General features: G+C 45.5%; 3 protein-coding genes across 3 annotated transcripts; 2 read left to right on the forward strand and 1 right to left on the reverse strand.

Annotated features, from left to right (window-relative positions):
• Positions 1-2073: 2073 nt before the first annotated feature.
• LAJ45_05413 (uncharacterized protein) lies at positions 2074-3454 on the forward strand (the record flags this gene model as incomplete). The annotated part of the gene is made up of 3 exons (XM_046114984.1): positions 2074-2131; positions 2284-3118; positions 3178-3454. The coding sequence occupies 3 exons, from the start codon at positions 2074-2076 to the stop codon at positions 3452-3454; spliced, it is 1170 nt and encodes a 389-aa protein (XP_045972021.1).
• Positions 3455-6700: 3246 nt separating this feature from the next.
• Positions 6701-7722, forward strand: LAJ45_05414 (uncharacterized protein; the record flags this gene model as incomplete). The annotated part of the gene is made up of 2 exons (XM_046114985.1): positions 6701-6744; positions 6795-7722. The coding sequence occupies 2 exons, from the start codon at positions 6701-6703 to the stop codon at positions 7720-7722; spliced, it is 972 nt and encodes a 323-aa protein (XP_045972022.1).
• A 6769-nt stretch (positions 7723-14491) lies between these two features.
• Positions 14492-15658, reverse strand: LAJ45_05415 (uncharacterized protein; the record flags this gene model as incomplete). The annotated part of the gene is made up of 4 exons (XM_046114986.1): positions 14492-14774; positions 14841-15206; positions 15294-15515; positions 15615-15658. 4 exons carry the CDS (start codon positions 15656-15658, stop codon positions 14492-14494), a joined length of 915 nt encoding a protein of 304 aa, XP_045972023.1.
• Between the last annotated feature and the right edge of the window lie 155 nt (positions 15659-15813).

Raw genomic sequence — 15813 nt, forward strand, 5'->3', positions numbered from 1 at the left:
GCCGAAATGTTCCAGATCGTGGCGATACCATACCAAAACAATTTCCACAGAAATCGACATTTGTTGATCTCGTTCGAAAACTTATTTTCTCCTCGATATTCAGTTACATACTCCCAGAGATAGACACTGGGCCAGTTCTGACGAGCCCTTGGGGTCTTTTGGATTGAAATACTAATAGGAAGAGTAGTAGGAGTATGTACAGCGGTGGGTAATAAGTCATCAGACGGAACGCCACCAAAATACGCGTTTGCAGGCAAAATTGTGGCTAGGTCGTCCGATGACTTATTACCCACCGCTGTACCTACTATCTTGAAAGTGGTTCGCAATAAACACCATCATTAATTTCTAGTTTTGTAGGTTCCGAGGTTCTGATCGCACTAGCCACAAATCAACGTTTCGAGCATCACCCTCCAGGGGCTTTAGTGCCAAGGACACTTAGTAGCTGCACAGGCATTTCGCCTAGATGCAGGCAACGTCGACAGTGGACACGCAAGAATTCGGAGCCAACACAAACAGGGGAAGGGACCAAGAAACCTGGAATTGACAACCCTCTAGACTGTAGAATCAATCGCCAAGACCAATTCCGCTCTCTCAGTCAAATTCCGGCTGTTTGAGGGGAATTGGAGCGGACTGGCGGGCAAATAAATTATAGGATGGCCACTTCGGGTTCTCTAGGCCGAATCTTGGCAGGGCATCGAATTGCATTTTTTTCGGGTTTGGACTTGACGGCAACCGAGCTACTAAGTTAAGGAAAACAGCGGCCGCAGACAGATGGAAGCTATTGTAGGGAAGGTTTGCTCTTTCGAAGTATGTAGGTAATGTAGGTAGAGGAATTATGTATTCTAGACGAACACACCTCCTTCAAAAGGTTTGCCTGTAAGATCGAAGGAGTGGGCACTACTATGAATGCAAGCATGCGGCACCGATATGAACCAATCATCTGTACAGAAATGGAATATTTGACAGATATAGCGGCGATCTACCGCCTACAAAGCGACTTCCGTGGAAAGATACTCTAGAAATCCAGATCCAGCGGCTGTGGAAACAGAGCTGTGGCAGACCACCCTTCTGGCCGCTGACGTCTGTTTCGCAATTACTATTTCTGCATTGTATGCCGTTACCGTATCATACACACTTCTTACGCAGTGAATTGTCGAAACACCCCATAGGTAGACATAGAAGGACTATTTGTAGCGACATAGAGAAACGTTACCCCAAGCCAAATGAATATGCTATTGGGTTATCTCAATGAGAGACCCTTCAACTGGTCTAAGGATTGGACCCCGCGGGTAATGCGAAGGATCGATCAATCAGGATAGAGAAATTTCGCTAAAGAATTTTTTGTTTTTATTTTCGGGGCATGTACCTCGACTCGTAGTGATTGAATCTTGGTTTGATGTTCAATCGTAGTATCGTAGTAGGCAGCAGTAAAATAGTACCAATAGCAGAAGAAGAGGAGATTTGATACAGATGTACTTGAAGATAGTTCTTGTTTCTAGTTTAGAGAGGCAATGGGTGGGGGGGAGCAGGTGGATATCACAGTCCTTCCAATCAAAACCCCCTGGCATATGCCGGGCTTGCTCGCATTCCGGCGGAGCCACAGGCAGGTAGGCAGGCACCACCTCTCTCTACCCACCACGCTCTATTCCTTGCCAACAAATCTAACTTTCGCGGCCAGACCACCTGCTATTTCCGCCGCTACGTCCAATTCTAGCAAGCGTGCTGCGTGTCTTGTCGTTCTAAGTGGTTTTGCTTCCCGTGTGCTCCTTTTTTTCTCTCACGGTCCCCTTTCCCTCCTTTCTATCCCCGTTTCCGCCACCCTCTTTCAGTCAACGCACCACGGCTATCCACTCACGTCGTCGTAGTCTTCTTCTCTCCTCTCCCACCCTTCTCTCTCTTCCTTTCCTTCCTCGTTCTTCATCACGCCTCTTCTTTAACCAGTCTCTCGTTCATTCATTCAAGCTTCTCACCTTCGTTGATCAGTAGAGTTTGCTTGTCATTTCAACACCACCCCCATTACACCAGCACCATCATCAACATCATCAACAAACATTAAACTTTTAATAATACACAATGCCTTCTCTCAGATCCTTCCTCTTGGCCTCGTTTGCCATAGCTGGTGCTCTAAGTGGTATGTTCTCCTCATTTTCTGATGCACACACATCGTTATGCTCATCTCGATTCACATCACACGTGAAATTCCCCGTTCTATGAATTCAACGAAAGAGAAGGGGGGAAAAAGTGTAAAACACTGTGCAACTTTGACTAACATCTCAACCATAGCCGAATGTGAGGGTGATGTCTCTATCGAGAGCGACGGCGATGTTAGCAAGCTTGACAACTGTAACAGCTGGAAGGGAGATGTCACTGTTGGAGAGGGAGTTGGTATTCTCTCAATCCCTAGTCTCCAGACCATCGACGGAGCCTTGTCCATCGCTGGAGCTACTGGCCTCACCTCAATCAGTGCTCCCATGCTCCGCTCAATCAGCGGAACCTGGACCATGCAGGAGTTGACCATCCTGTCCTCTGTCAGCTGTGCTTCTCTTACCTCGGTTGGAAACATCAACTGGGTGACTCTTCCTGCTCTCAAGGCTCTCGATTTTACTTCCGGAGTCACCAAGTGCGACGAAGTCTTGATCACTGACACCATCCTCACTTCCCTTGAAGGAATTAACTTGCAAACTGCCACCAACTTCAACATCAACAACAACAAGTACTTGAAAGAGGTCAATGTTGCACTTGGGAACGTCTCTAACGCAGTCAACATTGAATTCAACAGCAAGGGTGTCAATGTTGCCTTCCCTGATCTGGTTTGGGCAAAGAACATCACCATTCGTGACGCTGGATCCGTGTCCTTCCCTAAGCTCGAGTCAGTCAACGGAACCATTGCTTTCATCAACAACACCTTTTCCGACGCCAGCTTCCCTGAGTTGACTGAGGTTGGTGGTTCTTTCGCGTTTAACAGCAACTCTCAATTGTCGAACTGTTCTGCCCCGAACCTCGAGACCATCGGAGGTACTTTCCAGTTGGCCAACAACACCAAGCTTACCAACATTGATGGTTTCGCTGCTTTGACCACTGTTGACGGATCTGTTGATTTCTCTGGAAGCTTCACCAAGTAAGTTCTTGCACAAACATCTTCCTTCCGTGAACTCGCAGTGTTAATTTCTTTACTAGCGCCACTCTTCCCGCTCTTGATGATGTCCGTGGAGGAATGAACATCCAAACCACCGAGGAGTTTGACTGCACTGAGTTTGACAACTACAAGAGCGATGGTGTTGTAAAGGGTAGCGGGTACACTTGTGAGGGAAAGCTCGATGAGGCCAAGTCTTCCAGCGGTGGTTCTTCAACTTCAGGTTCCGGTAACTCAAGCGATGAGACCAACTCTGCTGCCCGCGCCGGTGTCAGCATCGTTGCCCTGTTCGCTGCATGCGCCGCCATGCTGGTCTTGTAAATTTATAACTGGAATTTTGTTGTTGCGGTTTAGTGTCTTGTCAATTTACTACGCTTGTTTCCTGGCATTGAGGATGTCAGGCTAATTATACCACCTTTTTTTTTCTGCTTCGGGAGGGTGGGGTGGATATTTGGGAAGATGATGAGGCAATGAGGTTGGGGTTCGCTTGCTAAAAGGTTTTTTCTTTCGGTTTTTCTTTTGCATTTTTACGTTTTCTTTTTTAAGCGTTCTTCCGGTATTTTAAGCCGATGCTCGGAAGGTAAATAGTGTGTGGGATGGTACGTCGTTCTCTTACACAAATACATGGTAATTGGGTCTTTTTATGGTAACTACTTCTACTGTTTCTGTCTGTCACGCATAGCCCGCTTTTGATTTCTTTCTTCATCGTTTCTCTTTACATACCTTATAGTTTAGCTTTTCACAATGCTTATTTGGCTCATGTTACCCTTTCTGGATGTTCGGTCATTGAATGCTGTAATTTGAGTCCCAAAACAATCCAGTATTCACAGTCCCTGTCAGGTATATATGTTCTAGTACCCAGTCCAATTCACATAATGAAGACTTTGATCTGGTTGAAATCAACTGGTTATGACACGGTATCATCCAAGTGTGCCTTTTTGTAGATTGTTATAAACTGCTGCCTGACTGCACGGTTGGCCCATGCAAGCACCATGTTTGCATGTGCAATACAATCGGCAACATATTTCACCGAAGCTGACGGATCTGATCTCAAGCTTAGCAGCCCGGAGATTTCCTTCCCTTTGATCACCATTTCGTGAGACTTTGGACTCTCTTTTCATTCGGGTCAGAGGAAACATTGGGGCAGACGCAGTTGACCTTGGGATTCTACTAAGCACAACCAGTGTTGGCTAGATAGTGATGCATGAAGCAGTAAGCAACAACCCATCTTGGCTCGCCAAATTATTTCATGCAGGACATCGTGCATACATACATAGTACGCACCGGCGATCGGAAGCTGGTTGGTACGGTTTTTGATTTGAAGAGAGTTCAAACCAGGTTACCCCAAGGGGCATGTATCTTGGAGTAGTCCTGAAAACTGGTAGAGAAAGGGTTCCCAGCTCTCCTTCTCCATCCCCCCCACACCCACTCACATACCCATTGGCACATTACGGCCTGTGCTCTAACTTCCAACCTTCTTTGGGCTATCGCTGTCAAAGAGCACATATGCAGCATTACACCGAACCAAGTTCGCCCTCATACGGCCTAGTACATGAGAAGAAAAAACTCTAAGGGACGGAAGTGGGTTGTTTTCTTACTGCCTCCACATGCCCATATGGGGTACTCTTGCTTTGTGCCTCCCGTCTTCCAACTTCTTGTATTATGTCCCATTAAACGAGATCTCCGTTTCCCTCAAATCTTTGTCCCACGTCCGAGGTTTACATTACTCTCGGACGGAGTTTCTTATTACCGTCATTGACTTATTATTGGGCTCATCATCAATTTCTAGAGGCTCATGATCCGTAATATGAAGGATGTTATGGGCAGCGACATATTCCTCGTTCTGTCATCGGTGGCGAAGGGGGACCTTCTCCCGTAGATGATATTGATAATGATGCTGCTTGTGGTCTTCGGGGCCTTTGATTCGTTATGGAGTTGATCCTGAATCCATGTCTAGGCCTCAACGGTGTGAGAATGAGGGGTATAACGAGAACTACTTCCAGATTTGGTTTCTCCCAGGGCTGGTACACTCGTTATACCCCCTCGCTACTCCCTCCTGTGGTCTAACTACCGTTGTTTCAATCATTCTACAATTTTGGAGGGAGGGCTGAGGTCCCGATCTCTGTACCGGCGTCCAATATCGATTTTCTCAATCGTTTACGCAGTCATCATCATGAATGATCTCATCCATATCAGGACAGGAAATTTCAGAATTGGGTGATGTGCCTACGATAGTGTTGATAAGGTCGTATGTCATTAATGATTCAAATATATTCCTCCCAGAACTTCATCTAGCCAGCGAGACCTTTTGGACGTTTGACCGCTTTGACGGCGTGAGTTTTGATCACTAGGAGGATTTGGCTTTTCAAAAAGTCGGGAAGGTGGTACTGGATACTGATCGATCGGGCCCCCCGTACTCATGTCTCAATGTCTAGGAAAGAAGAAAAATCTCCGCAGTCCCTGCCACAGATCCCACCAAACTGACAGACCACCTTTTGGCAGTCTAAAAAATGAACCCTCGCCGAAGAACCGAATGGATTTGTCACATCCCCCTTGCTGGACGCCGTCGAAGGAGAAAAAAAAGCTGACAGTCTTATTTATCACCACCATAATTAGCTTGTCCAAGTTCAAGTTGAGACGAACGGCCGGGCCGAGTCGCACGCAGGGCATTACAGGGCATTGCAACCACGAGATCGAGCGTGTTGGTATTGAGCTCGACCGCTCCAGGCAAGGGGTCCGAAGTCTATGGTATTAAATCCAAAGACCTACGAGAGAAAGATCTTTCTGGTTTATAAGATCGTCGAGTCGGGACTTATCCTCTTTGCGTGTGTCCGGAAAGCAGGAGAATGGGGTTTCCTTGTGGTCAATCTGCTTTTCGCCCAACCCCCTGGAAGCTTATTCCTGCAGGTATACCCACACGCATTGTCCAACATATGGATTCGTTTAAGATTATTAGCCGGAGTTTTCTTGTGGTGCAATGGGTATCAGACATGGGTGTCTTTGATGTCTTCGGGCAACTGAAGGTTTTGTTTTTTCCCCCACTAGATACATTGTGCTTACGAAACTAGCAAGGTATGGCATTCTTAGGAGAGAAATCGTGAGACATGGTGAGCTTTCGCGGGTGTTGGTATCAAGGTGTGGGCACGGTCAATTTCTCGTGTTTAACGGATGATCCTCCTCCTTCGGCCCCGCTTCTTTGAGGATGGGAGGGGCTATGGTAGTTTATTTCTTTTTCTTTTTGGGTGTGAAGGGGTTCATAGATCCAGTTGATCATTCGCAGACTCAGCCCAGGGAATTCTAAGGTGTTCGTGGGAGTGTATATCAAGGAAGGCTTGCCCATATAACTTCTATCGTTTTTACCCATCAGTTCTCACTTCAGTTCTTCCTATAGCTAGCCTTCACCCAGTGAAATACATTCATTAAGCTTTCCCTCTCTGCGACCTGTTTCTATTACTTTTACCATACTACCAGCTCGATATTTAGTATTATTTGAGGCCTTTATCGTATTTCCCACTTGTACTTCTACCAACCTTTGAACTATACCCTCCTTTCATTCTACCAGTAAAAATGAGTATGATTACCTCAAAGTCCTCATCTAACCAGGCACTTCCGTAAGTTATTCGGCGATTCCTTTGCATATGCATAGCTAACGCACATATAGACCACTCAGCTCTCTGATGCGGGATTGTGTACACCCACGCCCTGGGAGAATGGATGGTAGCGAAATAGAACATGAATATCATTCATTTAGAGAAGGCCAACCAACCGTGATTGAGCCTTCTCGTCTTGAAGCCTTTCAAGGAAGATATCCTCAGCATCTACTACAGCAGCAGCAACAGCAACAACAGCAGCAGCATAGTAGCCATTTACTTTTACCAACCCACAACGCGATGGGTCCGGCCCATCTTCCCCATGCGGAATCACACTATTCCAATGTCCCTGAGATGGAGGGCATCAGATACGCAATGCAGATTAGCCCGATATCTCCGCGAACCCGTTGTCCTTCCCTATCGGAATCGATCCTATCATCGACCGGCTGCACGTCCCCGGGAAGCCACAGTCCAACAACACCAGTTTCGGAGCGAGGCGCCCCGGCTTATGGCGATGGAAGGGGTAATGCCACCGGCTCGTCTTATCAACATGTCCAGCGTAATAGTCATCGCTACCAACAAACTCATCACCACCATCAACAGCACCGAATTTCAAAGTCATACCAATCATCCTCCGTTCGGATCCACGGCAGCATTTCCCCACACTCTCTGCCTATGAGGTCATCTCTACCCGGAAACTCAGAACATAAGAAGAGCAAGCATGAGATACGACGCATCAAACATCTCAACTCCGAGAAAAAGCGTCGGGAGACCATTAAAGATGGTATGGAGGCTCTATTCAAGCTGGTACCTGAATGCACAGACAAGGGCACATCCAAGGCGAACATATTGAAAATGACTAAGGAGTTCATCGTAGAGCTCCATGAGGGCACCACAAGCTTGCAGATGGAGATCAGACGACTTGGAAAGGAGAACGAGGATATGCGTCGGTACATAAAACAACAACAGGAGCCTCGAAAGTATACCTGTCGCCTATAATTGTTTCTTTTTGAATTTTTATATTATTCTTATTGGCGAATCATTGTTATCCATGGATTTTTCTCTTATTTGTAGTGCCATAGTTTTTGGATCGATTTTCTTGTTCTTTACTTTCTTCCTTTATTTTCGACCACCTGAGGTCTTCTTCCTTTTGCTGTATTTTGTTCTTCCATTTTTCTACTTTTTTCTTCTTTTTTTTTTCTCCTAAAAGGGATTAATTATTATTCTAGTCCATTCCTTTTTTTCTCTTTAATCCTCTGCACATGCAAACCTCAACGTATCGACTTGTGAACGCCTTCTTCATCCTTTACCCGTGCATTCAACAGGGGTCCCAAAATTCGATATCGCTTTACCTGCTAGCCTGGTCCTTTACTTTGCGTATTCTTTTTTTCTCTTTCTTTTTCTTTTCGCAAGCTAGGGGTACACGGGTCTATCTATTTTTACTTCTCTCGTTGTCTTTTGTCGGGCCTGGATCGGGCGTAGTTTACCTATTGCAGGGCGGTACGGTAGATAAAATTTATTTCTTGTAAAAATTTATATCAATATTACCTTTCCGAATTGAGGCCTGAAGAACAATCTAGACTGACCTCCCAATGCAGGGGGCCAGTCTCGGAGGCGAGTGATAATCCATGATTACTGTGCCCATAAAAACAATGAACAAGTGACAGCGTCTGTTAGTCCTATTGGTGTATATGGGCATTAGCCGCTATTAAACAATGTGACGGTTCATCCCTACAATTTTTCCTCCCTATCCTGGAATAAAAGTGAACTTGTTCAGAGAATCATTTCTTTAGCGGCATGGGCAGATATGCAGGAGCATAACCCTCACGTTTTTGAGTCTCTAGTGCGTATATAAGACACGTGGCGGAGGAGAGGCGTTATGGTGGCGTTAATTGATCTTCAAGGTGAGAATAAGATCTACAGACTATGCAAGATTTTATTTTTATTCCCACGAGGGAGAAGGTGCAGAACACCAGTTACCTCTCCTGTCCTCATTTTCGGTCGGCGACTTGGGAAGATAGGCATAATTTGAAACCACATGCAGTTGGTCTGTGTATGTGTGTACAGAATCTCGCTAGCTTTGGTATGATAGGTAATCGCACTTCACGTTTCTCTGTTTTTCTGCGTCACGTATATGTAGCCAAGGTATGGATGGGATCTAGCCACTCAATTGAGGGCCAAACCGATGGGTTGTAGGTCCAGATGCCGTTGCCAATGCACGCGACATCAGCAAAAAATGGGGTTCGTCTTTTGCACCCAAAACCTCGTCTTTTTGTCGTTTTTTGGCGCCTACTCTAGTACGTCTCCCAAAATGTGACACATCGTCTTTTACCGTCGCGAATATGTGATATTCTGCCAAAGTCCTGGCGCTAGTCCTAAGCTCGCTAGTAAATGAAGTTAGATTTGACGCGCTCTCGACATCTCGAGGATCCATACCTGCTTACCTACATGTACCTGCCTACCTGCTACCCCTACCTACCTCCTATCTACCTGCCTACCTATCTCGACACCTACCTCAACACCTACCTCCTACTTGGGTCGGCACCCGGGTACGTATTTAATTACCTACCTCTGTATTTGACGCCTGTACTGACACCGCTACAGACTCCTAATCGGCACCAAATAAGCACCAAATTGATGCCCAAATGGACACCAAATCGGCATATAGTTGTAGTAAATATACTCCCAAATTGACACCAAATCGTCAGGTAGTCGCATCAAGTTAGCAGTAAGTCAACGCCCGAATTGACACCAAATCGACGTCAAATTCAATGCCCAAATCAACGTCAAATAAGCACCTAGTTAGCATCTAAGCGTGGAGGTAGGTAGGAAGCGCGCGGAGGTAGCTAGGACGCTAGCCAATATATACTCTAATACCAATAAATTCGAAAATATTATGATCACAAAGTTTACTTTACGGAATACCTCCGAGTGATATCTCATGATTCATTGGCTCGATTGTGTGCCGAAATTAAGACCCGATTCCCTGATTTGATTCCACCAGCGCGATTAACTTAATACAAATGGCATAAAAACTCTCAAGTGCATATTAAATCGCGCAGCCTATTGGACGAACGCCCGATCAAAAAGGTTTAACTACATGTGCTTGACGGATAGATGCCTAGTTGCCTATGCAGGTACCAACAGTAATGTTTCAGAGCAGCTTTCGAGACGACGAAACGCTTGTATAAGGATTAAACCAAGGGTATGGCAGGGTGGAAGTTCACGACGACCTGATACATCAGTGGATGTGTTCGCAAAACTTGTTTAGGATTCTAGGCTGTTGAATACCTATTCTTGACCGTTACTTGCAACTTCTATAAGGCGAATTTCAAGGTTCAATTGCAAGGATCCCCCCCGCCAGAAACATGGGGCACTAAGGGCCGAACACTTCCGGAGGCTCCCCAGACAGGGAATTGTTATACTAAGGGAGGGGTGACTGCCGTTCTAGATTATTCCTCTGTTCTCAAAGACTGAGAAAGCCAGGGTCAGTCGACTTCGAAGAAAGGGATCCCTGGTCATGATAAAAATCGCAAGGGATGTTCTCTTCACTCCGCCCTTACCTATCCTTTTTAGTGACGTCTGAGAGTAATTTACGTATCTCGCAGCTCCTATTTATGGCCTAGTTTATTCGCAATACCACCATCACGCAATAATCACCGGCTTTGTCCTGAGGATAAATGTGCACGTATCCCATGAACCGTAGAAGCCTGAGGTTCCAATTGGGTACTTTGCAACTCTAACCTCGATAAAAACACAAAAACGATATAATCCAACCCTGTTCACTAATAACAAAGAAGCGGGAAAGCTTATCAACCGATCCCAATAAGAGCTCCTAATATAGTACTCACGAAGCTGGTGTTGCTGTGAATTTAAGAAAGGTCACTTTATTTCAAGTGGGACCCAATCGGGTCCTTAACTCGGTTGCTACAGTGGAGCATTAATACATGGCCTTGTTGTCCATAAATATGGTATTCCCAAATACTGGACTGGTCCGTTATTATCCAGCCAGTAAGAATGGTTGCTCTTACACACACATACATAATTGATTAAACATTGCATATTAACAGGCAGCGGATAGGCACTGCACATGCACCGGCAACCATCGCCTACTGTCTGCGCGCGCTGCATAGTAGTTCTGAAGAAAAGGAGTCTGGTGACTTCCGATTGCACATCCCCTAACCGCTGCGCGTCAGGGCGGCAAATTTTATCCGGGGACCTTCTTGATCACCCCCACCTCCCCTTGCCAACGATGATTTCTTGGGCTGCTTGTCTACGCCGCATGTACGTCGGCAAAAGCAAAAGATTTACCGCGGCCCCCACACAGTCTTGCACGAAATCTGGAGTAGACTCTATGGTTGAGTCACGTCGTCGCATAAGTCATAAGCTCTAATAGCTAGTTTCAAGGAGGAGAGTTCCCTTGTGTAGCTGCTATAGCGCTATATTATAGGTACATTGTATTGTACTCAAATGTGTCGTGTATGTACTATAGGAATTAAGCATAGTGGCACATATATTATGTGCATTACAAGAATTCAACAATCTTCTATAACAGAAAAGGCGTCGGTCTCGTAATTGTGAGAGTTAATTGGTCCCTGGCGGCTCTCACATACAGAATGAATAAATATTATAAAGAAATGTCTAGGGGGAGTATCCAACAAACGAGATTTCAGCACATTGTGGCGTACGGAAATGGCTAGTTAGTGGTAGGTGGGGACAGCTATAAAAGCAGGGGGAAAAGCCCGAATCAATTGGTCTCATGATGTGAACTGTGATCTAGAACTCCACGAGCTCACGAAATCCTACATATATTACAATTGTTGCTCTCTATTTAGACCCGGAACATTGATATTTACCCTCCGAAACTAAAGCTATAGTTCATCACTGCTACTGATATATCATTGACCCGAACTCAAAGGCAGGCTGATCAACTCTCTCAGTGGGCGGTAACACCAGGAGTAATTAACCCTTCGTTATAATCAGGATCTCCTCCCGGCCTGTTCTAAGAGACTTGGGTAAAAGCCTTATATGATCTCAATATCTATACAGTATCGCATGTCTTTTGTGATAAAAATTGGCCTAACAACCCCGGGATATATCGGTAAAAATCTTGGTATCTAATAATTGTGGGGTATACACCAATTTTCTTAGGAGACCAGTACTAGTAAAGAGCTAATATATGAATACAATATTAATATATCTATAAGGAAGTCATACCGACGTAACTTCTATAGCTAGTTAAGGCTATAGAACCTCTTTGTCTGGCACGTGATGGGAACGGGCGAGTGACAAAGTATGATCTCGAACCTTAGACAGGACCGTCCAATCAGAGAGCCACAGCTGTGAAGTAGAGTAGTAGCTATTTGCTGTATGCTCTCTTTTTTGCCCATAATCGGACTAGCCTAGCTAGGTTGATTACCTATTTGAAAAACGGGGATCAGAAAGAAATATCAGGAGATGAACATGGATCAATGGACAGAATAGTACCGCCATAACTCGAAAAATTGGCTAGCTTCCAGAGATCAAAATTACTTGTATGGGAAACTTCTGATGCAGATCAATGCCATTCAACCAATCACTCGAGTGATAATCCCTGGCCAGAGATAGCCAATTTTTCGAGTTTTGGCGGTAATCCAAACCCTAGCTTTCCACCTCGCGTCTCATTCCGTTCTCGTCTATCTTCCTTCCTTCAATCCTGGACACAAGTTTATTTTTGCAACCCTTTCCCCACTGCTTTGGTACTTCCCCTGCACTTCCTTCCCCTTTCTTTTTTACTTCTTCGTTGTTTATAGACGCGCTAGTCAGTACAACTTGTTTGTGTTCGATCCCCTTAAGCGCGCGGGGTCGATCGTCGAAACATTGGCCTGCGTGTGGCCCCTGTTGCTTAATAAACCCCTGCCACTTAAGAAATATTTACTCAACCAAGTATTGTACTCTACATTCCTAAGACTACATAGCTCCATACCAACTTACTAACCAGTGCCCCGCCGTATGTATAAGGCTGACTCGATACGTGCTCTTCCCTGACAAATAATTATCCGATGGGATTTCAGGGCTTTCCCCTACCTACGCACCCGCGCAAGATCGCTTTTGAGACAGAGTGATACAAGTAATGCTGGCTAGCTCGGTTACGGTGAAGGAGGGCACCGGTGAGCGAGCGCGAGTGATACAGAATGATGCGGTAGGGTTCATCCTCAATAAAATGGCCAAGCCAGCTGTGTTGTGTGATGTGCGCTGTAGGTACATGAGGCTTATCTTATGGTAGAGTAAGAGTGTAAGGTAGCGCTATATGTAGCTTTACAACAACACCATCAACCCCCTTGACTCCTTACCACATCTTGTATATAATCCCAGCCCTGAAAAAGCGCCTATGTAAGAACAACAGGACAAAAAATAAAAAAATAAAATAAAACGGTACGTCCCGTGTTAATGCCCTAAATATATTAGCCTCGAATAGGAAGGAAATTGTTGAACTGGCTGTATCGTAAAGAAAAAGACCAAAGATTAAGAATACATGCAACATGCAATATATATTTCGGTGTATGGTGTAACCGCCCTACCCTTATTTAAGCTAAGATGAAACAAACTAGATCACTTCGCGTACCGATCTATGTGTTCGAAGAAGATGTCAACCCCCCATTCGAGACCAGACTCTTGGGATCGCCTTCAATGCCGGAATACTATTCATAAATAGAACTTGAGGAATTCTCAACTATCCTTCTCAAATAGGAAAGATTGAGTGCGGTTCGATGTCCGATTTGATTGATAAATATACGAGTGTACTATGGATCAATTCTCGAGATCTCCTCACATATCGATGCCAAGAGCCTCCAGCCAGCCCTGTCGGGCTGCTCACATTCCCCAGGCACATATGTTTTCAGATCTCAGGGTGTAGTTTGAAAGTTAGCTGAAAGAAAGCGTGGCGGCATGCAGTGCGTAAGGTATGTACATATGTTGTATCATCTGCGTGTCTGATAAATACATTGCGCTAGACTACTCCACCGACACATGTAATATACTCGAGCGTAACTCATAAACCCCCCCACTTAGGGTTCGTGGGATCATACTGAGAACACGCAGCAGTCTTCATTCGTAGCGATCTCGAGGATTCAGGTATTATTGAAAGGTCGTCTAACAGTCCCTCCCTGTATGTTTCACATTCCTCACATTTGTGTTCTTCACAAAAACAACAAGACAAATTGGGAATCACCAAATCAGGGATACCCTACCGGAACGGTAAATATAAAGTTGCCTTATGACGGTAACGCCCAAGCCTAAAGTTGAATCTCACAGTCGCCTAGACCCTTGATGTCATACAGGAGGCACTGATCAGCCCTATCGTAAGGCATGATCTCCATGACAACAAGTCACGTCTGAGCCCTATCGGTGTGCTTCTAGGGAAGAACGTGGGTGCAGCACATATGAGTTGGTCATCAGCCTTGTTGATCCAGTTTCGCGAATTGAACGCTTACAAACCCTCCGACCTTAAAGTCGCAGAAACAAGCTTTTCTCTTAGGAATCCTGAGAACACCATTAGGTAATGTGGGTGCATTCACATTTTAGAACGTCCCAGCATTGGATGATTATCCTAAAGAGCCCTCGGCCCCTCGGTATCTAGATGTGAGTTTGGATCGCTCCCCCCCCAACTAACTGATAACAAATCAAAAAAGCAAAGGTTGTAAGATATGATAACACGCAATACAACGATTGTGATAAATGATAGCCCCCATGATCTTGGGGGGTTTTGGTACATAACCCGCCCAGCGTTTCATAGCTTTACTCTGACTTCATCCACCTTTCCTCTGGCAACACTAATCCCGGGAACAACCCAATCTCCACAGGAACACCTCAGACCTTGCCATGCGTAGGATCCCACCTTTGACTGGCATTTGGGACATTCTAATTTTCCAGAAATTTCACCTTTGGAGAGCTCGTCCTTCATCCATAGAAGGGGTTCCAAGAAATGGTGAGAGCATTGCTGCTTTGGCAGCGCGTTTTGGGCCAGTTTTGGAATATGGGGTGTTAAGGAAGCAGAGGTCGCTAGTGTGCGTCTGATCCACCCAGTGTTCGGTCAGCCAAGCATAGAGGGGAAATAAAAGATGAATATATGTACGCACCGGCATTTCTTACACCGTAGCTCTATTTCACCTTTCTCCGCAGGGGTTTCACCCTCTTTCACTTGAGTGATTTTCCCCACCGTGGCCTCTGCATCTCTGAAATGTACTCGCTCCGGTGCCCTTCCAGCGGCGTTACTCATCTCGACATCCTGTAAGTAAATCCACCGCTGATATAAGGGGTGATCTTCAACAACGTCGGTATAGTTCATTTCATGATATAGTTCAAGTTGTTTCATAAACCCAGGATTTGGTTCCACGATTGGGCGGGCACGCTCTATGAGTCCTAAGGCAAGATTTGGCGCGATACGGCGTGTAGCCATCAGATATGCAGCAAGTATAGTTGCTGAACGGGATTTCCCCATGGCACTAGTGTATGGGTCAATAAAGAGGCCAATGGCTGGTGAAGGCTTGGTAGAAGGCTAAAAAAAAAAAAAAAAAAAGTGAACTACGAACCAATGGATTAAGACCGCACCCTCAGCTTTTAAGGCTTCAGAAATGAACTTATTGCTGGAAGTGAAATGTTCAAGCAGGTTTTCATCCTCAACGTCGTCCACCTCGATAACCTTGTGCTCATAGTTCTCAAACAGAGCTTTATCGAGAGGTAATCGTAATACGGACACCACATGGGTTATTCCGGCTTCTTTTAGAGCTTCCCGTCCACGAAGGGCGAACATTCTGCCGGTTTAATTAAGGAACCATGGTTCCCCACGAGGTCAGCGACAGATCGGCGTTGAGAGGCAGTAGAAAAAGAAAGAAAAGTGTCCCACTGCTTACCCTCCAATGTAGAGGTTCTCCCCCGCAACTTTGTTCATGGCCATCTCGTCGAGATATCGCTTATGATAACAGTGTTTGATAACCGGCACGATTGTGCCGATGGAAGGCAAACAATCACACGCAGACACACACGCGCGCACAGACAGACAGACGGACAGACAGACAAGTGGTGGGCTGTAATTTTTCTCGAGATGATTTC

The sequence above is a fragment of the Morchella importuna genome (assembly GCF_003444635.1).
Source record: "Morchella importuna strain M04M26 chromosome Unknown Morimp01GS014, whole genome shotgun sequence".
NCBI classification, from domain to species: Eukaryota; Fungi; Ascomycota; class Pezizomycetes; order Pezizales; family Morchellaceae; genus Morchella; species Morchella importuna.